Source organism: Balaenoptera ricei, chromosome 3 (assembly GCF_028023285.1).
Source record: "Balaenoptera ricei isolate mBalRic1 chromosome 3, mBalRic1.hap2, whole genome shotgun sequence".
In the NCBI taxonomy this organism is placed as follows: domain Eukaryota; kingdom Metazoa; phylum Chordata; class Mammalia; order Artiodactyla; family Balaenopteridae; genus Balaenoptera; species Balaenoptera ricei.
The window spans coordinates 180,983,888-181,010,089 of NC_082641.1; the positions used below are offsets into that span (position 1 = coordinate 180,983,888).

General features: G+C 56.5%; 1 protein-coding gene across 2 annotated transcripts; it reads right to left on the bottom strand.

The window, feature by feature from the left end:
• Positions 1-610: 610 nt before the first annotated feature.
• On the bottom strand, positions 611-22,459 carry BTBD2 (BTB domain containing 2). 2 transcript variants are annotated; one of them, XM_059918883.1, is made up of 10 exons: positions 22,062-22,450; positions 18,587-18,682; positions 10,696-10,815; positions 6,784-6,940; positions 5,490-5,595; positions 5,119-5,316; positions 2,792-2,984; positions 2,554-2,641; positions 2,062-2,208; positions 611-1,576 (listed from the first exon to the last, which is right to left on the bottom strand). In XM_059918883.1, exons 1-10 carry the CDS (start codon positions 22,448-22,450, stop codon positions 1,415-1,417), a joined length of 1,656 nt encoding a protein of 551 aa, XP_059774866.1. In that variant the 3' UTR covers positions 611-1,414. The 2 variants fall into 2 exon arrangements, with proteins under 2 accessions (XP_059774866.1, XP_059774867.1); XM_059918884.1 differs by lacking the exon at positions 18,587-18,682 and having other exon boundaries at positions 22,062-22,459.
• Positions 22,460-26,202: the final 3,743 nt, after the last annotated feature.

The following is a 26,202-nucleotide window of genomic DNA, read 5'->3' on the forward strand; positions in this document are numbered from 1 at the left end:
CCCAGTCCTGGGTCCGGATCGTCCCTGCCTTGAGACAGTAAAATGCCACATCCTCGTTTGGGCCACCTCGGGCGTAAACCGTTACTTGTACCCAAGAGTCCTCACTGCACAGAAGGAGGGGCCAGGGGTGGGGTGTGAATGCAGGGGGACTCCCCTGGTGCAGAGCCAACAGGGCTGCTCTGGGGTGCAGCCCCAGGTCCAGAGGGCAGAGCTGACAAGATCCCTGCATGGCTCACTGCAGCGGGGGCCCTGCTGACACCCTCAGAAAGTGCCAGGAGGCTCCCAGGGCCGCACCAGGGCACAGCCCCACCGCGTGGCCATCACCTGCTGGTGGCTCTGCCCACCCTGCCCAGGGTCCCTGATCGCTGCACAGCAGGGGCACAACGGGAGAGGACAGAGGGTCCGGGGAGGGTCTGCAGCCCATGTGGAGCCCCGCGTGATCTGGACGCCCTGAAGGTGAGAAGTCTGTGTCAGGAGATGGCCCCTCCTGTGGGCCCCCCCAGCCCAGCTGGCCCCTCTAACGGTGGGGAAACAGATGCAGTGAGAAGGGCCAGGTCTCCAGCTGCCAGGGGCCCATCCTGCTGGGAAGCAGCACGTGGGTCAGGGCCGGTACGTTTCTTTCCTTTATTTAAAAAAAAAACATTTTGGGGTGTGGTGTGAGGACACACCTTCCATGGCTTCGGGGAGGACACAGGCTCCAGGTGGAAGCACGAGGGTGGGGAGGGGACAGTACCTGGGGGTCAGGGAGGGGCTGTGCCCTCCAGCACCTCTGGGCAGAGTGCTCGCTGGGGGCCGGAAGAGTGGGGCTACAGGATGTGCAGGTGGGCCAGCTGGGATGCGGCCCCCGTGTGTGGCCCGCAGCATCGCCCCTCCCAGGCAGACGGGGTCTGCCGCCCGTGTCCACAGCTGCAGGGGCTGGGAGGGGCCGTCCAGGAGGGCTGGACAGGGATGGTCCTTCACTGGGCCCTCGGGCTGGGCCTGGGCCTGGCAGGAAGCCGGCCTGCAGGACCTCGGGAGGGCTCGAGCCCGCGTCCTAGGGGTGGGTCAGGGCGGTCTGAGTGTCCCCAGTGAACAGAACAGAGGAATGCAGGACCCAGGCCCACTAGGGGCCCCGTACGTGGTCTCCTACCAGAGAAATGGGAATCCAAGATGCATTGCCACGTGCAGCTGAAACAAACACGAGGCAACACCCTACACGAATCCTATGGTCGGGCAGCTGGTCAGGCGACCCTGAGCTGCAGGGGCAGCAGGTGGACCCTCGGCTCAGGGCAGGGTCAGGCCAGCCCTGCCCCCCCGAGTCCTGAGGGATTGTCTCCCGCTGCCCTGCCCATCCGCCACCTCGGAACAGAGGAGCCCTCCTGGCGCCCAGGACCGAGGCAGGGGGAGCAGTGGGCGTGGCGTGGGACGGGGCAGCCTAGGTGTAGAAGATGACCTCAGGGATCTGCCCGTCCTCCACGGACGTGCCATTGTTGTTCCCGGCCGCGTAGCAGAAGGTGAAGCACGTCTTGGCCCCAGTCGTGGGCGACTCGTGGGTGACCTTGCGCAGGCCCTTGGTGCCGTAGTGGGAGTCCGGGCCCTGCGGGGTGGGGCCCAGCGGGTCAGGATGGATGTGCTGCGTGTGGACAGGGCGCAGGATCCTGACCCAGCGCGGGCAGCAGGCCCTCCACGGCTGCGACGCAGGGTTGCGTGCTCCTAGCCCCACATTGTCAGAGGTGGGCAATGGACTGGGAGGCAGGGTCCAAGTCGGGGTCCCAGGTACGGCTCAGGGGTCAGGTTTGGGGTCGGGGTCCCGGGTACAGCTCAGGGGTCAGGGTCGGGGTTGGGGTCTTGGGTACGGCTCAGGGGTCAGGTTCGGGGTCAGGGTCCCGGGTTTGGCTCAGGGACCAGGATCAAGTTTGGGGTCGGGGTCCTGGGTACGGCTCAGGGACCAGGGTCAGGGTCGGGGTCCCGGCTACAGCTCGGGGGCGGGGTCCTGGGTATGGCTCAGGGATCAGGGCTGGGGTCTCGGTCCTGGGTGGGGTGGGGCGTCAGGGGCATGGCTAGGGTTGGGGTCGGGCACACCTTGAGCGTGGCGCAGGCCGTGTAGTTGACATTGGGCAGCACCTCCACCGGCTCCTTGAACATGACTCGGAAGGTGCTGGCGGAGCCGTCACAGCTGAAGCCCGTGTCGTTCTGGCCCAGGACCGTGTTGCTGTCTGTGTGGATGATCTGTGGGCCAGGAGCCAGGCACAGCTAACTCTGGCACCCCTGCCCCTGTGCCCACCTGCAGAACCCCCAGGAGCCTGGACCCCAGGGCTGAGCCCCACCTCCAGGCCCTGCAGCGGGGGGTCCGACCCGTGACCCGCAAGGAGGCGGCCAATGGCAGGGGTGGGGAGGCATCGTCCTGGGTCCCATAGACTCTAAGAACACTCTTGCCACCTTGGGGGGAACACGAGCAGACCCATCACTGAGAGGGACGGGGTGGGATGGGAAGGGATACGAAGAAGGGAAGAGGTGGGGAGGAACAGGTGGGAGGAGGGATCTGGAGGGGCGGGGCCTGGGGGCGAGCGGTACCTGGATGTTCACTTGGTAATCGGTGGGGCCGTGGATTGAGCCGTAGAGCCCGAAGCCAACCACGAAGATGCGCTTGTTGACCGAGAACCTGAACCCGTCAGAGGAGGGAGATGCTGAGCTAGCTCGACCGTCCAGCGCCCGCCCCTCCCCACGGAGGACCACCAGCCCCACCGCCCCCCGCCCCTGCAGCTGTGCTCGCTGCCTGCGCCTCCCGGCCCCGCGCCCGGCCCACGCCTACCTGATGCGGTCGCTCGTGCCACTGTAGCCCCAGCGGCTCTCCACCTGCTGGAAGCGGTTGACGCTGCACTCCTTCCCGCGGAGGCAGCAGCGTGGACGGTCAATGAAGTCCACGCGCGGCTTGGGGTTGACGGTGAAGTGCAGAAAGAGGCTGACCACCTCGCGGTCCACCAGGATGCCCGACTGTGCGGGCCCTGAGGGCACAGGGGCGGGTAGGGAAGGCTGGGCGGACCCCGAGCACGCAGAAGACACCGGAAAGCATGGCACCCAGCCTCTCAACTCCTCAGCATCTTTCTTCTGCAGAACGTCACCGGTCCAACCACCCCCGCGGGGGGATGGCCCTTCTGCCGCGTTTGGGGAAGGGTCCGAAGCAGACATGGGGCCAGTGCTCTGAGTTGCTGGCTAATCGGCCAAAATCCCCCTCACTGCCCCAGGCCTCCCGACCTCCACTGGGACCACCCCAGGGTACCACCGCTGGTCCACGGAGCACCCGCCGCCCTGCCCGTCCACCCCGGGGCACGTACACAGACGGGGGGATGCCAGTCCCCAAGAGAGGCCCAGAGCCAGAGAGGGGTCTGGAGGTGGGGGCCTGGATGCAGCCATGAGCCGGTGACGGGGGTCAGTGCGCGGGGCGGACGGGCAGTGCGGAAGGATTGTACGCGCCCCTGCCCGCCACCTGCGCCGGGACAGGGCCCCTGACGCAGGCCTTACGGCACCACCCTCGCTTTACAGGAATCACTCATTCACCAGCTTTGAGCTCATTTCTGCCGCAGGTCAGCCACAGCCCTGCCCGGCCCACCGCCCCAGCAGCTCACCGGCACACAGGTCTGAGCAACAGGGCAAGAGATCTCCATGGGTCACGAGAGCAAGTAAGATACAAAAGTGAATACAGGGCTTCCCTGGGGGCGCACTGGTTAAGAATCCGCCTGCCAATGCAGGGGACACGGGCTCGAGCCCTGGTCCGGGAGGATCCCACATGCCGCGGAGCAACTAAGCCCGTGAGCCACAACTACTGAGCCTGCGCTCTAGAGCCCGTGAGCCACAACTACTGAACCTGTTCTCTAGAGCCCGAGAGCCACAACTACTGAAGCCTGCGCACCTAGAGCCCATGCTCCGCAACAAGAGAAGCCACCGCAGTGAGAAGCATGTGCCCGTAACGAAGAGGAGCCCCGGCTTGCCACAGCTAGAGAAAGCATGCGCCCAGCAAGGAAGACCCAACGCAGCCAAAAGATAAATAAATAAATAAATAAATTTATAAAAAAAATAAAGCTCTCATACTGTTAAAAAAGAAAAAAAGACTAGGGGTGCTCCTGGCATCGAGGGGGTGGGACCAGGGAGGCTGCACCACACCCCACAGTGCCCAGGATGGCCCCCCATAGAGGAGGACCCGGCCGCATGTGCGCAGTGCCCAGGCTGCCTCGGTCACCACTGTGCTGCCAGGGCCAGGTACCCAGGAGGTGCTAAGTATTTGACGGATGAGTGACCCCCAGTGTGGAGACAGCCTCTCAGGCTTTCTGAGGGAACACCGTGGACCGCCAGATAAAACGCAGGACACCCAGTCAAGTCTCGATTTCAGATCAAAGAGGACTGATCTGTAGGATAAGCGTCTCCCAGCTGCTGCACGGGACACGCTTACACTAAAAAAAATTGTTTCCTGTTGTTGCTAAATCTGGCAACCCTAAGCCTGGGTGGGAGCAGGGGCAGCACGGACCAGGGAGAGGCAGGACAGCGGTGCACCCGCCACGGGGCTGCATCACGGAGCCCCATCCAGAACCTTCCAGGCCAGTTTGGCACCAGGACTGCGGTCGGCACCAGCCACGAGAATGACATGAAGGGGAGGCCCCAGCCCCAGGGGAGGGGTCGCCAAGCTGGCCACCGCTGCCGCACGACCCCGAGACCCGAGTGTGCCCCCAGCACGAGAGGCAGGGTCAAGGCCAACCCCACCTGTGCCCGAGCCCAGGCCCGGCAGCAGCGGCCCACAGTCCCAGACACTACCCACCCTTTCATGAGGCTTGTCAAGGACGCGGGCGCCAGAGCCCAGCTCCCAGGACCTGAGCCCCAGACGGGACCCTCAGGGGCCTGGTACACTCGGACACGTGCGTGTGGACACCCGAGACGTGGGGGTGGGAGAGGCTGGGACGCGGGAGAGTCGGCATCTGGGGGCCGTTCCAGCGTCACCCTCTCGAGCCAGTCCAGGCTCCCGCATGGACACGGCCAGCACCCAACCCGCTGTGGCCGGGACGAGAGTCATGGGACTGAGTCACACGCAGCAGGGTCCCTGGGGTCACGCCCCTCCTGAGCATTCCCTCGGCACCCCCTGACCGTTACCTGCAGCAAACTCCTCGATGGTCATCAGCGGGAAGCGGATGAGGGCCAGTGCCTTGCCCAGAACCTTCCGCTTGTTCTCAGGCGTCACCTGCAGCTGCTGCCGCTGACACTCAGCCTCAGACCAGCGGACGACAGCGTTGAACAAGCGCACCTCGCGGATGCCCAGGGTGTCCCGCTCCAGCACGGCCACCAGCGTGTCTGCAGGGGAGGGGCCATCAGCGAGCGCCGGCCTCCGTGGCCTCGGGGATGACCTCTGACCGGCTCGCGGCCAGGCCGTCCACGGCCCTCGGGCAGCAGCAGAGTGGGGCAGGCGGCGGGGCCTCGGCGGGACGCATGTGACCACTGAGCCGTCCCCGGCCCTGTGGCCTTACCCAGGTCGATGTCTGTGAAGCCCTCTGCAGTGATGGCGTCGGCCGTGTTCTTGTCGATGTTTTCCAGGCACAGGCTGGCGAGCTGCGGTTCGTCGAAAAGCCTCGCCTGCAGGGGAGAGAGCCTGTCAACACCCAGCCAGACGGACCCTGGCTGCAGACTGCGCACGGATTTCAAGTCCCGGGCCGAGGGGCCAGAGGGATCTTCTTTCTTGAGATTCACAGACTCTCAGTAACCACTGCCTGGGGCGGGGGTCAGGCCTGCACCTCGAAAGCTGGGGCACCTAGAGGTTCAGGCTGGAGGCAGGCCCAGTCGCCCCTTGCGGCAGGCAGGAGCCTGGGGGAGAGGGCTGAGAAGGACCTGCGGGACACGGCAGCGCTGTGCTTCTGACCGTCTGAGAACTCGCACACGGGGCGGGGGCCGGGGACGGAGAAGCTGTGGGGCAGCTCGACGCCCACACCCCTGTGCATCGCTCTCTGCCTGGAGCCTGGCTGGGAGGCTAGGACACCCCACGTGGCTGCAGCTCTCAGCAAATGGCCGGGAGCGGCCGGCCCCCACCCGACCATCCAGGCTCTGGCCCTTGAGAGCAACTCAGCAGACGGGGCCGAGGCCCAGGTGCCACCTCAGCGAGGGGTCTGTGGAGCCACGATGACACTCGGGCTCTGCCCCGTCCCCGCCAGGTTCCCAGCGCCCACAGTGGTCCAGGACCGCCGCAGCCCGTCAGACCAGACAACCCCAAAGGGTCCCCCTCCAAGAAACCTAGTACGGAACGCCTTTCCCCCCACCCCTGAGCTCTGCACAAGGGCACCAAAACGCCAACGGGAAGCCTTTAGCAAATGACTGTCGTGAGGCCGGCCTGCCAACAAGGTGCACTGCACGAAAGGCGACCAGGGAAACACCGCGGTGCCACCAGGGGCAGGGACAAGGGCAGGATGAGGTGAGGGAGACACTCACCTGGGAGCAAGAGTTAAGCGGCGCCTAAACTCCGAAATTCCCTCATCCGTCCTCCCCTGCCCCGGTGTCCTTACTCGCACCCACGCACCTGCATCCTTGAGGAGACCCGGAGCACCTGCTCCCCAGCGGGTCCCGAGCCCTCGCCCCGCCCCGCAGCCCTGCCCCTGCGCCCTCGCCCCGCCCCCTGCGCCCTCGCCCCGCCCCGCAGCCCTGCGCCATCGCCCCGCCCCCTGTGCCTTCACCCACCCACCCCCACCCCCGCAGCCCTGCCCCTGCACCATAGCCTCGCCCCTGTGCCCTCGCCCCGCCCCTCAGCCCTGCCGCTGCACCCCCGCCCCGCACCTGCGTCAGCAGCATGAACGCGTTGTCCGCCCGCAGGTTCTTCTTCAGGAACTCCACGCAGTGGGCCTCGAGCGCGGGCACCGCGTACTTCTTGGCGGTGTACAGCGTGGTCATGACCGTCTCAGGCCCGATCTGAACCTCGTCCGAGTAGAGAAACCTGGTGGGGGGGGGGGGGGCGGACGGCGGCGTGAGGACAGCCGCCCAGCCCCCACCCACCGGCCTGGCCCGAGGAACCAACCGAATTAGCATCGGTCGCCCTCTGACCTGTGGACGTGACCCCGCAAAGGCAGAATTAGCATCGGTCGCCCTCTGACCTGTGGACGTGACCCCGCAAAGGCAGTTACCCGGGAAAAGGAGTGCCCACAGGCCAACCCTGGAAACGAGTCTACACAGCAGGTGGGCCTCTGTCCGGCTCCTCCGTGGGCAGCACGGGATTTGCCCCGGGACGCGGAGAGGCTTCCGCACCCCCCGACCCGGCCACAGCCGGCTGCCATGCCCGACCACTAACGGGACCAGAAGTGCCAGCCGGAATCGCAGATACCGGACGTGTTGACCACCCGCCATCGGCCCGACTCTACATGTGGGTCAGAAGTCAGGGTCGATTACAAAACCACGGGGAGATGGTGAGAAATCAGAACCCTGGCCCGTCTGGTGGGAGCGCCTCAGAGGCGGCCCTGGGCGCGCAGCTCACCCCTCTGAGTCCGGGAGAAATGACGCGTGTTCACACCAGCGCGATCCACGCGAAACCACCCGAGTGTCCGTCCACGGGCACCATGGACACGGGATGGGGGGTGGGGTGGAGGAGCCCAACCGGGAGCCCCAAAGAGCAAGTTCCTGGAAGGTGACCCCCCTCTCCTGGGACTCACTCCCCTGAGAATGCACAGGAAGCCCTGGTCCGGTGGGACCAGCAGCGGCCGGCGGGGTCAGTGACAGAATGACCACCAATGTCAGCAGTGCTGAGGGGGACCTGGTAATGGGACAGACCAAGACATGTGCGCGAAGATGGGTGAGCCGCTCACGTGCCAGTGGAGATAGTGTCCACCCTCTCGAGGGGGCAGCTTGGTTACCAAAACCCAAGCTGATACGGGGAGGGAGAGAGAGAGACAGGGAGAGATTGAGAGACAGGGAGAGATATAGAGACAGAGAGACACAGGGATGGAGAGGGAGACGGAGAGAATAGCAGTCCACCCCACATCTCACCAAGCTTAGACTAAGGCAGGGTTTGGCTAACTGCAACCCGTCACCTGTTTGGGGTCTTGATTTTTTTTTTATAGATATGACTTTTACATTTTTTCATTTTTTTAAATTATGGTAAAATACACATAACATAAAATTTACCATTTTAACCATTTTTATCAGTAGCGTTAGGTACATTTATATTGCTGTGCAACCATCCCCACCATCCATCTCCAGAACTTTCTCATCTTCCCAAACTGAAACTGTCCCCTGACCCCCCCTCCCCCTCCCCAGCCCCCGGCCCCTCCATCTACTTCCTGTCTCTATGGATGTGACTCCTTTAGGACCTCCTGTGAGTAGGTTCACACTGTATTTGTCCTTTTTCATCTGGCTTATTTCACTAAGCATCATGTCCTCAAGGTCCATCCACGTTGGAGCAAGCGTCAGAATCCTTTTTTTTTTTTAAATTTTTATTTATTTATTTTTGGCTGTGTTGGGTCTTCATTGCTGCGCGCGGGCTTTCTCTAGTTGCGGCCAGCGGGGGCTGTTCTTCGTTGCAGCGCACGGGCTTCTCATTGCAGAGGCTTCTCTTGTTGCGGAGCACAGGCTCTAGGTGCGTGGGCTTCAGTAGTTGTGGCATGCGGGCTCAGTAGTTGTGGCTCGTGGGCTCTAGAGCACAGGCTCAGTAGTTGTGGTGCACGGGCTTACTTGCTGTGCGGCATGTGGGATCTTCCCGGACCAGGGCTCGAACCCGTGTCCCCTGCATTGGCAGGTGGATTCTTAACCACTGCGCCACCAGGGAAGTTGCCAGAATCCTTTATGACATAAACGGGTGTTGAATTTTGTCAAAAGCTTTTTCTGCATCTATTGAGATGATCGTATAGTTTTTATTCTTCAACCTCTTGATGTGGTGTATCACGCTGATTGATTTGTGGATACTGAAAAATCCTTGCAGCCCTGGAATAAATCCCATTTGATCATGGTGTATGATCCTTTTAATGTGTTACTGAATTCCAGAATCCTTTTGAAGGCTGAGTAATATTCCGGTGTGTGGGTGGATCACACCTCGTTCATCCCTCAACTGTTCATGGACACTTGGGGTGTTCCCACCTTTTGGCTGTTGTGAATCAAGCTGCTGTGAACACGGGTGTGCAAATATCTCTTCAAGCCCCCGCTTCTCCCTTCTTTGGGGGATGTACCCAGGAATGGGATTGCTGGAGCACATAGTGATTCTATGTTTAGCTTTTGAGGATCGTCCAGACTGTTTCCACAGTGGCTGCCGCATTTCACATTCCCACCAGAAGCACATGAGGGTCCCAATTTCTCCACCTCCTCGAGACAAGTCATTTTGTTTGTTTGTTTTTTAATAATAGCCACCCTGGTGGGTGTGAAGTGATATCTCACCGTGCTTTTGTCCCCTATTTTGTACATAAAGTTTCCTTGGCCCACAGCCCTGCCCACAGTTTACAAATCCTTCCAGGCTGCTTCTGCAATGACGGCAGGGAGCTGTGGAGACAGAGCCCCTGCCCTCCCACCCACCCCGGGGCAGCCTGCGGACCCTGGTCTGAGGGACCATCTGAAAAGTTGCCTAAAGACAGAGGAGTGAGATTATTCCACAAAGTGCTGTGATCAGCCCACAGGATTCGACACTGTTAGATGGAGCTGAAGGGAACCAATTTACACTCTGCAGACACCGGAGGAAAAAAGGAGATGACGACACAGTGGGTGGGGCGGGGCGCTGTGAGCATGTGATATAAATGGGACCCGATATGAATGGGAGTGACCAGCCACGGCCTTGCCCGTGGTGCTGAGAGGCGAGACAGGTTCACTCCATTTTCTTCCTTATGCTTTCTTTTCTCTTCTTTTCTTCTCTCCCTCCCTTTTTCTTTCTCTCTCTTTCTGTGAGCCAATGCCATTTTTATAATCAGAAGGGGAAAAAAAAAAAAAAGCTCCACATCTGAAAAGCTGTCTTGACTGTTCGGGATAACCTTTCAAGCCACCCAGAGTTTCCGGACAGGGGAGGACGGTGCTCCGCGGAGCAGGGAGGTGTATGGGAGTTCCACAGAGCTCGCCGGCCTCCTTCTCGGTGGAGCTGCAATCTGTGGGCGGCACTCCCACCTCCAACATCCACTGTATTTGTTTTAAAGTCCTTGAGAAAAAATTTGAAACCCAGGAAGAAAAAATATAGGTGGAATTTAAAATTCTTGCATTAGGCTATTTCTTCAAAAACTCTTGAAAGGATGAAAACTTAGCGACTCACACACGCTGCAGCGCGGGTGGACCTGGAACCGCGATGCCCAGTGAGAGCAGCAGACACAGGACACGCAGCGTGTGACTCCACTGATGGGAACCGTCCGGAACAGGCAGAGCCACAGGGACAGAGAGTGGGTTCCTAGCTGTCAGGGGCTGGGGGAGGGGGATGCCATTCCTTTGGGGGTGATGGAATGTTCTGGAATTAGAGGTGATGGTTGCACACTCTGTAAACATACTAAATGTCATTGAATTGTACACTTCACATGGGTGAGTTGTATGGTATGTAAATTACATCTTGATATTAAAAATACAAAAATGAAAATGGGGGGGCGTCCAGAGCCCATCCCTCACTGAAGAGGTGAGTTCTAGAAATCTCCAAGGAGCTGGGGGCTCTGGAGGCAATGTCACCAGGGCTCTATTTTTTTTAAACATCAGGTGTGTCTGTCCCTGCCGCCAGGGCGTGAAGGACCTGGAAAGTCTTACTTGAGCAGTGCCAAGAAGGCAGCGGGCTCCACGTCCGGCAGCTCGATCTCGGTGGACGTGGTGGCCATTCCCCCGTTGAACATGGCGTCAAAGACGGCGCTGCCCACGGCCAGCACGAACCTGGCGTGTCAGAGAAGACCCGGTTACCCTCCGCGAGGCCCACCGGTCCCCACCGCCCGAGCCCGGGGGGCTGTCGGGGCCCCAGGATGTGGAAGGCGAGTGTCCCCGCAGCAGTGACACCCCAGCCAGCACCTGCAGCAGATGCTGTGCCCAGAGCATCCTGCCCTGGATGCTTCCGTTAGGAAGGCCCTGAGGACTGAGAAGGCAGTGCCTGCGGATCCGTAGCAACAAAGGCCAGAGAAGCGAAATCATCTCCCCAGGGGCTGGACGGCTTATGGCAGAGAGCTCATGCCCTCCCCACGCAACTCATTCCCTCCTTCCCTCCCTCCGTCATTCCCTCCGTCCTTCATTCATCCCTCCCTCCTTCATTCATTCCCTCCCTCCGTCATTCATTCATTCACTCAGATTGACCCAATCATTCAACCACTCCCTCCATCATTCATTCACTCACTCATTCCTTCACTCACTGATTGGCTCACCCACTGATTCATTCATTCATTCACTCCCTCATTCATTCATTCACTGACTCACTCAACCACTCCCTGCCTCCCTCATTCACCCCCTCCTTCATCACTCCCTCCTTGCTCTACACACACGGCCCCCGTGCTGGGGCTGCGGGCACTGAGACCCTGGCCTTGTTGGAGGAAGGCAGCCACGGGTCCATGGCATGGACAGCCTGACAGCGGGGCAGGAAGGAGAACGCAGGGGTGTGAGGGAGCAGAGTCAGGAAAGGCCTGGCGGGGTCACCTGAATGGGGCTGAGTCCGTGGGAGCATCCAGACGTGGGTGGCCACGGGGGCCTGCAGGTTCTGCCCGGCGCCGCGCGCCCACTCTGTGCTGTGCACCCACGGGCCCCGGGGCCCGCCCCACGACAGCCTCCCCGGGGCGGCAGAGACGGCGGGGGCCGAGCTCCAGGCCTGCCCCCTGCAGAGCCCCTGTCCCCTGGGTCTGCAAGGCCCCACGCCGCAGCCCCTCCCGGGTCCCCACGGTGACACACGCAGGGCTCTGAGAGGCCGCCCCCCTGCGGAACCGCTGGAATCGGCAGCCACAGCCCGATCCCCGGCCTCTGCCCAGTGCCCGGGGGACGCTCCCGACGCTCCCAGCGAACCCCACCTGGGCAGCCCCCTACTCTCCGCGAGGAGAACCACCCCCCCCCGCCTCCCACCTACTCCCCATCGTGGACCGGTGCTCCCGGCCCCGTCAGGCCCTCGTCTGGTCCCCAATCTGGCCTGGGGCTCTACGGCACCCCAAAGCCCAGACCAGAGATGGGGGCCAGGTGGGAAACCGAGTGTGAGTGTAGTGGGGTGAACAGTGTCTCCAAAGTCATGTCCACCTGGAACGTCAGGATGGCACCCCGTTTGGAAACAGGGTCTTTGCAGATGCCATTTATTAAGATGAGGCCACCCTAACCCAGGCTGGCCCTAATCCAATGATTTATAAAAGGGACATGTGGACCCAGACACACAGGGAGAGGCCACGTATTGACGGAGGCAGAGCCTGGAGCGCCGCGGCCACAAGCCCAGGACGCCTGGAGCCCCAGAAGCCGGAGGAGACAGGAAGGACCCTCCCCGGGAGCCTCTGGAGGGAGCACGGCCCTGCAGTACCCTGACCTTGGGCTTCTGGATTCCGGAACTGAGAGAGGACAAATCTGTGTGGCTTTGCCCATCCATCGGCGGTGCTTTGTTTCGGCCGCCCCAGGTCGCTCATGCCCTGTTCTGCCCCACCGCATCCTCGGAGCCCCCCTCATTCACCACCGCAGCTGGGCCCCTGGAGCCTCACTGCACTTCCCCACGCACACTCTCCATAAATAAAGTGTCTTCCTGTTCCTCCTTTCTTTCTAGATTAAACAAAGCATCTTGATCTCCCGCGGGGAAAACTTTCCCCAACGATTCACTGGCAGGAAGTAAGAGGTGGCCCAACTGGGCCTGTGTGTCTGTGCAGAGCCCCGGATGCCAGGCTGTATGCACCCTCAGTGCCCTCGGCGGACGCGGCGACAAACCCCAGGGCTGGCAAGGCCACTGGGTCGAAGGCGGTCTGAACATCTCCAAGGCTCCTCCACCCACAGCCCCACCCGCCGGCCCCCTCGCTGGCCTCCTGCCAGGAGTCTTCTACCCTCCCTTATCCGTCCATCCTCAAAAACATGACGATGAACATGGCAAATCAAAACCACCATGAGACGCCACCTCACCCCCACTAGGAAACGCCAGCTAGGATAAAAAATCCGGACAATGACAAGAGTTGCTGCGGATGTGGAGAAATCAGAGCCCTCGTGCAGGGCGGGTGGGGACATAAAGTGTGCAGCCGCGGTGGATGACAGGCCAGTGATTCATCGGAGGGTTCAACGTGGAGTTACCGTCTGACCCGGCAGTTCCACTCCTAAGTTGCGTGCCCGAGAGAAATGAACACACACGTCCACACAAAACCTGTGCACAAGTGCTCACAGCGACACGATTCATAGACAGCCAAAGGTGGACGCAACCCAGTATCAATGGACAGATGATGGATGAACACAATGTGGTCCCTCCATACAAGAAGTATTAGTTACCTTAAGAAGGAAAATCCGACACATGTTACAGAGTGGATGGACCCTGGGGACGTGATGCTCAGTGAGAGAAGTCGGACACAGAAGGACACACAGTGTGTGAGTCCACTCATGGGGGTCCCTGGGGGAGTCAGATCCACAGAGACAGGAAGTAGATGGTGGGGGCTAGGGGCTGGGGAGTCCGTGTTTCCTGGGGACAGAGTTTCAGTTTGGGAAGATGAGAAAGTTCTAGAGGTGGATGGTGGGGATCATTGCAAACAATGTGAATGTGCTTCATGCCACTGAACTGTGCGCTTAAAAAGGGTAAAGAGGGTGAACTTTGTGGTATGTGTATTTTACCACAATTTAAAAATTAAAAAAAAAAAAAAGAAAGAATGACATACTACCCTGAAGGGGCAGGGAAGAAAAGACCAGCTAAGTAGCTTTGGGAAACAGGTTAAAGGCCAAAAGAACTGCATACAAATACTGGGCTTTACTTAGTAAAAGTATTTTTCACAGGAGAGGGTTAGCAGCTCTGAAACTACTCTACATATCTAGGTTTGTGCTACCAACTAGACGTGTGCAGAATGAGAACCAGGGTCCTCAGCGTGGGAGCAAACAGTTATAGATTTGGAGGGGGGGCTGGAATAAATTCTGGAGGGCTGAACCGAAATCAGAGCGATCAAGATGATCTCGTGGCTTTTAGACAGGTAGATGGATGGTGGATGGATGGACGGATGGACAGACTGGTGGAGAGACAGAAATAAACAGAGATATGTGTGTGTTGGTACATTTCCTCACTCTACCTGCTAAAAAGGTCTCTAAACAACAACACCCCAGCAGCAGTGGGCACACCCAGCACCCAAGTCTTGGTTTCTAAATACCGTTTTCCACTAAAACGAACCAGAGCTCCTTGGAGAAATGGCTGACTCCAGGGCTGGGGCAGGGGAAGGACAAGATGAGCGTAGAGTATCCTGTGGCGCCAGAAAGTAAAAACACGCTCCAACATGACGGGGAAATGTTGAACGGACACAGGAGCCAAATCTGGGACGATACGAACAACAAAATAACGTTCGCACCGGATGATGACCCAGAGGATAAAATAAATATCCATGAGTCCATGATGAAATAAATATATAACTGAAGGAACGGATGAGTAAGGGAGAAGGGACAGCTCTTCCTTTTAGAACCCCAGTTAACAAATGCAGAGGGAGTTACGGAAATAGGAAATCACCATATGGCAGATGCTAGAGTAAATAACTCTTTCCAGCAGGAACCACCATACACCAGCGGGCAAAGCAGGAGGGGAAATGGGATGTCTGTACAGTCCCAAAGTATCCCTCGGGAAGGGTGATTTACAAGGGGACGGTGGTGACATCCAGTGGAGAAATCTACCCCACGACCAAGGCTCACGTCACCAGAGATGGGACAGATGGACGTCACGGGCTCAGAAGTTTTACATTCAAACACACAAAGGGGATGAAAGGAGAAAGATGGGGAAAGACATACCTTGCATTCGGAAACCACCAGAGAGCTGGAGTGGCTACACAGATATCAGACAAGACAGACGTGAAGGTAAGGAATATTACTGAACAACGGACGTTTCATGTAAACAGAGGGTCAGTACATGGGGATAGTTAACGGTACAAATGAATACACAACAGAGTCCCAAACTACACGAAGCAGAAACTGACTGTTAAAGGAGAAAGAGACAATCCAACAATTATCGTTGGAGGTTCTGATGCCTCACTCTCTACAACTGACAGAACAGCCAGACAAAATCGGCAAGAATACAGAAGACTGAACAATGCTGCCAAGCGACCTTTTCGGAACCCTCAGCCCAACGATGGCAGAATGCACGCTCTTAGGCGCAATGGCACATTCTCCAGGACAGACCACATGCTAGGCCAAACAAATATACTCAGAGGCACTGAAAGCAATGAAAGCATGTTCTCCAAAGAGAGGAATTAAACTCCATACCAACAACAGAAAGACCTCTGAGAAATCCCCAAATATTTGGAAATGAAACAACACTTCTAAGTAACCCATGGGTCAGAGAAGGAACACAACGGAAATTAGAAAAGATCTTAACTGGCACAAAAATGCAAACACGGCGCATCAAAATATAAGGGATGCAGCTAAAACAGTGCTTAGAAGTAAGCATTATATATGTATTAAATAAAGATCTAAAATAAGCAAGGTAAGCTTCCAGTAATTCCCTGGTGGTCCAGTGGTTAGGACTTGGCACTTTCACTGCCAGGGCCTGGGTTCAATCCCTGGTTGAGGAACTAAGATCTCGCAAGCCACGTGTGGCATGACCAAAAAATAATTAATTAATTAAAAAAATAAAATCAGCAAGGTAAGCTTCCATCTCAAGAATCTAGAAAATGAAGAGCAAATCGAGCCCAAAGAATGAAGAAAATAATAAAAGTGAGAGCAGGAATTAATGACACTGGGAATGGGAAAATAGAGACAAATCAATGAAACCTCACTCTTTGGGGGTGGGGGGGAAATCAACAATTGCTAGAACTTTAGCTAGACTGACCAAGAGAAAAAAACACAAGTTACCAAAATCAGGAATGAAAAAGGGAACATCACTACAGACCCTATAGGTGATAAAAGAACTTTGAAACAACTTTATGCCAACAACTTAAGACAACTTAGAGGAAATGGATGACATCCTGGAAAGACACAAACTGCCAACACTCACTGGTGAAGAGAAAATCTAAACAAACACATAACAAGTAAGTGAACTAGTCATTAAAAATCTTCCGGAACTTCCCTGGTGGCACAGTGGTTAAGAATCTGCCTGCCAATGCAGGGAACGCAGGTTCGAGCCCTGGTCCGGGAAGATCCCACATGCCGCGGAGCAACTAAGCCCGTGCGCCACAACTACTGAGCCCGCGTGCCACAACTACTGCAGCCCACGTGCCTAGAGCCTGTGCTCTGCAACAAAGAGAAGCCACCACGAGAAGCCTGCGCACTGCAACGAAGAGTAGTCCCTGCTCGCCGCAACTAGAGAAAGCCTACGCACAGCAACGAAGACGCAAAGCAGCCAATTAAAAAAAAAAAAAAAAAAAATCTTCCCACTGGGACTTCCCTTGTGGTGCAGTGGATAGGACTCCGCGCTCCCAATGCAGGGGGACCGGGTGTGATTCCGGATCAGGGAACTAGATCCCACATGCATGCCACAACTAAGAGTTCGCATGCCACAACTAAGAGTTCGCATGCCACAACTAAGGAGCCCGCCTGCCGCAACTAAGGAGCCCGCCTGCTGCAACTAAGACCCGGTGAGACCAAATAAATAAATATTTAAAAAAGTCTTCCCACACACAAAAGCCCATTCCCAGAAGAAATAATAACAACCCTATGCAAACTCTTCCAGAAAGGAGAGGGGGAGGGAATATTTCCCAACTCGCCTATGAGGTCAAAGACACTCTGGAACCCTCGGGCACCACTGAGGGGTGGGGAATGGGGCGGCCACTTTGGAAACCAGTTTGGCAGTTTCTTAAAATGTCACGTTACCCTGTAATTCCAACATGAGACCCCTAGGTATTCACCCAAGAGAAAAGGAGCAGTTCTTCCACAGGCATATTTCTACACGAATGTGGAATGTTCACGGCAGTATGATTCCTCATAATGAAAAGCTGGGAATAACCCATATAACCCGTGTGCCCATCGACTGGTGAGTGGACAAAGCGTGGTCCATCCATGCAATGGAATTCAGCAGTAACGTGAATTACTTTAGCAATAAAAAGAAATGAACTGCCGATACAATGGTGTGGAGGGGCCTTATAAACAACACACTCAGTGAAAGAAGCCAGACCAAAGCCTACACATTCTATCATTCAAATTCTATGAAATTTCTACAAATAGCAAAACTAGAGAGAGAGAGAAGGAGGTCAGTGATTGCCCAGGGATCAGGGTGGGAGCGGGGACTGAGGGTAAGTGGGGAAAGGGGCTTTTGGGGGTGACAGAAGTGCTCCCAAACTGGGCTATGGCAGTTGTCACACAAATGCATAATTTTCTATATGGCCAATTGTCAGATCAAACAAACCAAAATCCATTAAAAGCACTCGATAACATCCCATGCCCACACTTCATGGAAACTCTTAGTGAACAAGGGATGGAAAGAAACTTGTTACTGTATTAAAAAGGATTTGTCAGAAACCAGTATCAATGATCACACTGAACTGTGAAAAACACCTCTGTTACGGAACAATGCCCTGGTGGTCAGAAATGCAATCAGAACAGAAAAAATGACGCAGAAATATGAGAGAGAATGAGAAATTAATCGCCCATAACGTGACTGTCTCACTTAAAACTCTAAATTCAGGGCTTATTTAAATCTAAATTAAAATTAAAATTAAATAAGATTCAGTTTGGGACTTCCCTGGTGGTCCAGTGGTTAGGACTCTTCGCTTTCACTGCCGAGGGCGCAGGTTCAATCACTGGTTGGGGAACTAAATAAGATCCAGCAAGCCACGCAGTGTGTCCAAAAAAACAAAACAAAAAAAAAGGATTCAGTTCCTCAGTTGCAAGAGCCACAATTCAAGTGCTCAGCAGCCACAAGTGATTAGTGGCTAGGACTGGAGAGCATAGATCTAGAACAATCCCATCATCACAGAAAAGTCTACTGGACAGTGCCAGACCACAGAATCAGTGGAGCAATTATTAACAGTAAGAAGGGTTCAGAAAGAAATCATTCAAATAGATAAAAATAAATGCGCAAAAAATCTACAGCTTCCCAGCAAGAACCAACTAGAAAAAATACAATGGAGAAATTACTCATAACAGAGAAAAAACAAACAAAAACTAATAAAAAACTTAGCAATATACGTGCAAGACCTATTTGAAGAAACTACAAAACTTTCCTAAGGACTCACAAAAATGCCCTGGATAAACAGGTTTCCAGATATATTTTGTATTCTAAACTGTCAGCTCTCCCAACCTGTATCTTTGCAAAGACCAATCCCTCCAGGCAATTCCTTTGGCATTTGACAAATTGATTCTAAAGATCATAAGGAACCACTGAGGCAGAGGCTGGTCAACTACAGCCCTGGGACTCAATCCGGCCCACCGCTTGTTTCTGTAAATAAAGTTTTATTGGCACACAGCCACACCCATTCATTTCTGTCTTAATGCATTTGTGTTGCTATGGCAGAATTAAGCAGTTGGGACAGAGACCGTGTGGTCTGCTGACACTATATACTATCTGGCTCTTTACAAAACTTTGCTGGTGCAAATTTACCTGAAGGTAAGTCCCACAGGGAAAAAGATGTCTTCTGTCAGCACTGTTTCAATGACTGTTGGATGCAGGGAAGGACAGATGGATGGGTGATTGATTCTGGAAGAGTTAAGTGTGTGAGACCAGCTGAAAAAAGTCTTGACAAGGAGTAAAACTGGGAAGAACAGCCACGGCAGTTCTCAAAACCCACCATAAAGCCACAGTCATCAAAAAACGTGTTATTGGGCTAAGCACACACAGATCGATGAAAGAGAAGGGACCCCAGCCACAGGCTGCTCCACTTTTGGGACTTCTCTGCACTGCTAAGTTTTCCATGATAGATGAATAAAGGTATTTTAGATATTAATGTGGGACCATCCGATTTGTGCACAGTGCTACCCTGAAGATGCTCGGTATTTCCTCAGAGGGAGCCCCTCGAGCGTAGACAGTGGACTCACGGGTTTCCTGAGCACCTGCTGTGCCAGGCGTTTTCCTGGGCCTAGCAGGAGGGAGAGAAGCAAAACCCTGTGGCGGTCCAGTGGTTGGGACTCCGTTCTTCCACTGCCAGGTGCCGAGGTTCAATCCCTGGTTGGGGAACTAAGATCCCACAAGCTGTGACTCAGCCCAAAAAAAAAAAAAAAAATCCTGCTCACAGGAAGCCAATGACGGCAGTCAGAGAAAGTTAGAAGGAGAAAGCTGTCAAAAAGCAGTGAAGTGCAGTGCGAGGGGGTGGGGCTAAGCCGACTGGGGGCGTGGCGCAGGGGGAGGCTCCGAATGAGGTCTGAACTTGTCCGGGGCCAGAGCTGGCCCCTTCTGCCATCACTCATGCCAGGCCCTCCTGTGTCCCACGTCCCGAGTCACCCTGTACCCAGAATTCACGGCCCCAGCCTGAGACCACCCCAAGCCTGGGTCCTGGGAGATGGTGGGTCCAGACCCCATGGCCTTCCTCAAAGCTAGCACGAGCCCCTCCCTGACTCGGCCCTGCTCCCCAGTCACCAGCTCCGCACTAACATCCTCTCCGCCCCAGGCCCGCATCCAGGATCCCACGTGCCTTTCACCTGTGTCCTCAGGCTCCTCCCAGGACCGGCTGGCGTCCTGCAGCATGGCCCCAAGCTGGGTTTATCTGGTATTTTCTCCGATAGGACCAGGTGTACTGGTTTCCTGGGGCTGCTCTAACAAATTACTGCAAATTGGGTGACTTGAAAGAACAGGAATTTCCTCTCTCACGTTCTGGAGGCCGCACGTCCAAGGTCAGTGTGTCCCAGGGCCGTGCTGCCCCCGGAGGGGCCCGGGGAGGGTCCCCCTCCCACCTCTTCCAGCTTCTGGGGTCCCAGGCGTCCTGGGCTTGCGGCCGTGTGTCCCTCCCGTCTCTGCCTCTGTTGTCACATGGCCGTCTTCTCTCGGTCTCTCCTCTGTGTGTCTCTCATAAGGATACTTGTTGGATTTAGGGCCCATTCAGATAATCCAGGATGATCTCTTCTTGAAACTCTTAATCACATCTACAAAGACCCTTTTTCCAAATAAGGTCCCGTTCACAGGTTCTGGGTGTCAGGATGTGGACACACCTTGTTGGGGTCCACCATTCAACCCACTACACTGGGGTTAAGGGTTTGGGGTGGAGCACACTGAGGCGAGGTGCCCTTCTCGTTGATTCCTTCCAGGGGGACCCTGACACCCTCAGGGCATCACCCTGAGGTCGACCTTGACCACCTGGCTGAGGTGGCATCTGCCGGGTTCCCCCAAGGTGGGATTCCAATCTACTCTTTACAAGCAAGTCCCCAAATCCAGCCCACCTGGGACAGAGGCGGGAGTTAGGTCCAGCCCGGGAGCATGGAGCACGGTATTAGGAATTTTCCCCACTCCTGTCTGTGTTCCATCAGCAAGGCTGCGAGGTGTTTCCTTTATGCGTTGGGTCACATCCCCACCTGCATTTTAAGCCAGCCCGTATGCAGGATGAGCCCCGGGCCACTGTGATAAGGACCTGGTTGGGTCACAGGGTCCACCCTCCCTGTGGCCCTGGGAAGGAGGTGTCTGAGTGGTCAGTCCCAGGTCCCGGGGGGGATGGGGAGGTGGGGGGGAACTGAGGCTCAGCAGAGCCCAGGGTCACTCACGGTAGAGTCATCTACCTGATCACTGCAGGTAAAATGTCAACAATGCGTATGAAATAACAACCCAAAGGCTGAAAAGACAAAGAACCAGAACCTTCGATCTGGGAGGTCCACACAGCAGGAATGTGGGACAAGAAAGGCATGAGGGAGGCTGGGGGCTCACAGGTGACACATCAACTGGCCCCCTACTCACAGCTTGCGGGAGAGGGGGAGGACCGCAACACACACACAGGGCAGGGAGGTACTGGGGACCCCATCACAGGCCTGGAAGCTTCCTTGGACAGGAATCTAGACCTTGTATATAAATAACCAAGAAAAGCCAGAAAGAGGAATCTCGAAGGCACAAGTTAAATAAAGGCCACACGTCAGAAAAGTGGGGAGGACCCTCACAGCAGGTTGGGGGACACTCCAGGCAGAGTGGTGAGAACCCCTGAAGCCCCCCTCCCCACACAGAACCCTCCCCAGCACCCCCCAGCGAGCAGGGGCAGAGGAACCAGCAGTGGGCAGGACGCTGTCTGACATCAGTCCCACCCTACCCAGGAGTCTGGGGGCTGCACCCTGGAGACTGGCAGAGGGATGGGGCCTGGACCAAGAACACCCCCCGCTTTTGAAAGGAGGCCTGGGGGATGGGGCGTCACGGAGCTGGGTGATCGCAGAGCTGGGAGTCACTGGGGGTCCTGGGTTCACAAGGTGGGAGTCTGGTGGGGTTCTGGGGGTCTCAGCCCCAGAAGGATGGGGCACTCGGGGGAGGAGGTCACTGGGGCAGGAAGGAGGAAGTGGAGGGAGATGGTAGTGTCTGGGGGTCCTCGGGCTGGCCAGGCTGGGGGTTGCAGGGCCTGGAGAGTCTGGCAGGGGCTGATGGGTCACAGGGATGGTAGGGGTGGAAAAGGTCACTGGGCCCGGGAGATCCTGGCCAAGGTGGCAGGGTCAGGGGTCACAGAGCCAGGAGACGCTGATGAGAGAGGAGGGGCAGGGGTCGCAGGACCAGAATACGGCCAGTATCTGGAAGTACGGGTGGAAGGGGGCCTGGCAGGGTCACAGGGCCTAGGGGTGGTAGGGCCCGGGGATGGTGGTTACTGGGAACAGCAGGGTCCCAGGGATGGTGGGTGTCCCGGGGTGAGGGCAGGTCCCCGGGACCAGCAGGGGTTCCAAGAATAAAGGGTTGGGTCCTGGAACGACGGGGTCCTGAGGGTGGTGGGGTCCTGGGGACAGCAGGGTTTCCAAGAAGGGCGGGTCCTGGGGGATGACTAGGTCCCCGGGGGTGGCGGGTTTCCCCGGCGTGGGGGAGGGGTGGCGGGATCTCAGGGATGACTGAGTCCCGGGGGCTGGCGGGGTCTGGGCCCGGGGATGCTGGGTCCCCGGGGGCGGCGGGTCCCGGGACGGCGGCCCACCTGTGCGCCGGGATGCGCTGCGCGCCGAGCCCCTTGCCCACCAGGAAGTGCACGTCGCAGAGCACCTCGTTGTTGAAGAGGAAGGCGAAGCGCTCTTTCACCGTGGGCTTGGTGGCCTGCCAGTTGTAGACGGGCTCGCGCAGCAGCGCCCCCGCCCCCGGCTCCTCGGCCGCCCGCTCCCCGCCCGCAGCGGCCTGCGCGCCCGGCCCCGGCCCCGACACCGACACCGGCGGGGGCGGCCCGGGGGCGGCGGGGGCCGGGGCGGCGGCGGCGGCGGCCGCGTTGCCGGGGGCCGGGGTGGCGTTGGCGCTGGGCCCGGGGCCGCCCCCCGCGCCCGGGCCGACCCCCGGCGGGCACGACGCGCGCCCGCCGCTCCCACCCGCCGCCATCTTGTCGGTGCGGCGCCCGGCGGGGCGGGGCGGGAGGGGGGAGGGCCGGGGAGGGGGAGGGGAAGGAGGAGAAAGGAGGGGGCAGAGGAGGGGGAGAGGGGACGAGGAGGGAGGGGGCGGGGCAGGGGGAGAGAAGGGAGGGGGAGGAGGTGGGGGACTTGGAGAGCAGGGAGGAGAAGAGAGGGGGCCGGGGAGGGGGGAGGGGGAAGGAGGAGGGAGGGGGCGGAGGAGGGAGGGGGCGGAGGAGGGAGGGGCGGGGCAGGGGCTCGCGGGAGCAACGGACTTCGTACCTCCGACCCTAGGCCTGGACCCCAGACCCCAGACCTCAGACATGGGACCCCAAGTGCTAGATCTCATACTTCACACCCGGGGACCTGGACCCCGGACTCTATATCCTTTACCTCAGACCCCGACCCCAGATCCTGGACCCCTGATCCCTTACCTCAGACCCTGGACCCCATACGCCGGAACCCAGGTACAAGAGCCCAGACCCCCTACTTCAGACACTAGGCCCCAGACCCAGAAATTGCGACCCCACACCTCAAGACCCTGACCTCGGATTCAGGATCGCCAGCCCCAAATCCTAGATCCTCCATCCCAGCGGCCCCAGACCTGGGACCCCAGTCCCTATATCCCAGACCTCAGGCCTCAGAACTCAGGCTCTGGATCCCAAACTCCAGACCTCAGATTCCAGACCTGGGGCTCCAGAACTCAGATCCCCGGCCCCAGACCCCAAATCAGACCCCAGCTCCAGTCCCTGAAACCCAGATCCCAATCTCTGACCCAGGACCCCCAATCCCAAAGCCAGACCCAACTCCAGAGTCCAAACCCCAGACCTGGGATCCCAGACCCCATCCCCAGTCGGTCTGCCTGCCCAGTGGATGGGACACCACTGTGTGTGTGGCAGGGGAAGCTGAGGCCCGGGCAGGCTGCCACTGAATGCAGGGAAGATGCTCTGTGCCTCCCAGACTCAACAGATATATGGGGCCCTCCTCTGGGCCAGGTCTCGGCTGCCCGGCGCCGGCAGAGATGAACCCCCAAATGGCTAACTGCACCCACAGTGTCAGAGTGACAGAATGCCTTGAAGATGAGGCACAGGGAGCTAAGAGGGCATAAAATGGGGTCCCTTGAGCAACCTGGGGTTTGCAACCTGGAGATGCAGCCTGGGGGATGTAACGGGGGTACAAGTTCAGGGGGGCAGGGGGCAGCCCGGAGGGCTTCCTGAAGGAAGGGATGCTGACCAGTGACTTGGAGTCAGGAAGATGAATAGGGGTTGGGTAACCTCTTTAAAGTCCCAGAAGTCAGGGGCTGGGTAGAGAGGGAGGGGTGAGGGGCCCTCCGCCGGCCCCCACCTGAGCATGGGACTTGAGTAACACCTGTGATAATTTAGCATCTAAAAAGTGGCTGGGAGACCCCCAGGGGTCTTGGACCTGGTCCATCCCATGGAGAAGGGATTTCTGCGTGTGGGCTGTGGCCCATGGACACCCAGGAGAGCCACAGGCAAGACATTCTGCCTCAGCGTCCAGTCTCTGCCAGAATCCTGGCCAATTCTTACCTCCAAAGCAGACCTTGAAGCGGCTCCCTTTTCCTGGGTCCCCACAGGGGCCGGCTTCACAGGCGTTCAGCCCCTGCACTTGATTGAATGCTCTGCTGTCACCATCGTGAAATTCATAATAATTTTTCGACAAGGGGCCGCATGTTTTCATTTTGCACTGTGGTCCAGGTCCCACTCCTCCTCCTCCACTGCCGTCTAGAACCACCCAGCCCTCTCCCTGACAACCCCCAGCCCCAGCTACCTAACCTTCCTTACTCTTTTTAGAATCTAGGCTCCTCCCAACTTAAGCCAGGTCTCTGGGAGCCAGTGCTTAAAGCCCTACCAGTACTTCCCTCAATTGAAAGCCAAACCCCCTCACCTGGGGACAACATTTACCCCCAGGGCCGAGGACCCAGCTCCACAGATTTTACCAGCCCTCTTAGCTCAACGTCTTTCAGCCCCACCTCATTGGATGTACTCCCATCCTCAGCCTTGGGCTCTGGAGTTTATAAAATCCCACTTGCCACCCTCTGCTCTTTGGGGTGAGAAATTTCCCAAAGACCAAACCATACAACGTTATAACCATGGAAAAAGACATCCTGAACCCGGAGATAAGGAGTGTTTTTGTTTTTTAATATTTGCTTCTCTTTTCAAGAAAGTATTTAAAAAAAAATTTTTTTTTGCAGTTTCTCTCTCTTTTTTTTTTTTGGCCTCACCATGTGGCATGCGGGATCTTCGTTCCCTGACCAAGGATCGAACCTGTGCACCCTGCAGTGGAAGCACAGAGTCTTAACCACTGAACTGCCAGGGAAGTCCCTGGAGATAAATTTTTTTCAAAGATTTTTCTTTTTCACTCTAAAAGTAATATATAAAAAATAAAGGCGGGAACTTGGAAATGCCAGAAAAAATTCAGGAAAAGAACATGAATGTCATCTATCATATTACTATCCAAAAATAACCAATGTTAATACTGTATTTATCTTTTTTTATTGTTTATTTTTTACAAAGAGGAGAATCATTTTATATAGTTGGGATCACCCTGAATATATGTCATTTGGTAAGAAGATGTCAGCCTTTTTATGTAGGGATGCTAAAAAATGGTTCACCCAAATAAAATCGGGCTATGGATATAGAACTAGCAGCTTGATAAAGAACAAAAATCCTGATTCTTGTCTTTTGAGGATAATTATGAATTCATGGCATTCAGACTTGAGTAGTTTCATGAATTGGTCATTAACTAATCATTATTGACATGGGATACCTTTAAGTGGGCTCCGGTGTACCTTCAACACACCCAGAACTTAGAGAGGCATCCCTTCTTTCTGGCAACAAGATATACTAGGCCCATACTGCACCTTCCCTGCCCTGAAACATAAAACCAGCTATTCTCCAAAGAGCCCTTATTCCTTGGGGTGGGGAAAAGTACCGATGACTGCATTTTGGATATTGGGACCCCTCTCTAATTACTGCACACAAATTTGTGGTGGAAAACTGATTAAAAACTACTTCAGTGGTCAGGTAGAAATAATAAATTTCAAAGATTGGAAGATCGTGTTGCTCTAATTTAGTTCTAACAATGCTGCAGAACACCTGTACTCAGCAACTTCGGCCTGCCTGCGGGCCAGACCCTGCGCACCACCTGTGGTTGTAAATAAAGCTTTATTGGTACACAGCCACGCCCACTCATTTACACATTATGTACAGCTGCTTCCCGGCTTACAGGGATTTGAGTAGTTGCCACAGAGACATTATGGCCAGCAAAGCCGAAAATATTTACTCTCTGGCCCTTTACAGAAAATATTTGCAGATTCCTGCTCTATAAATGCCTCACCCAGGGCTTCCCCGGTGGTGCAGGGGTTGAGAATCTGCCTGCCAATGCAGGGGACACGGATTCAAGCCCTGGTCTGGGAAGATCCCACATGCCACGGAGCAACTGGGCCCGTGAGCCACAACTACTGAGCCTGCGCGTCTGGAGCCTGTGCTCCGCAACGGGAGAGGCCGCGACAGTGAGAGGCCCGCGCACCGCGATGAAGAGTGGCCCCCACTTGCCGCAGCTAGAGAAAGCCCTCGCACAGAAACGAAGACCCAGCACAGCCAAAAATAAATAAATTAATTAATTAATTAAAAAAAAAAAAAAGTTTAAAAAAAAATAAATGCCTCACCCAAATTATAATTTTACTCTTTTATCGTTTTGTGAACCATGTTAGTCTCTGAAGAT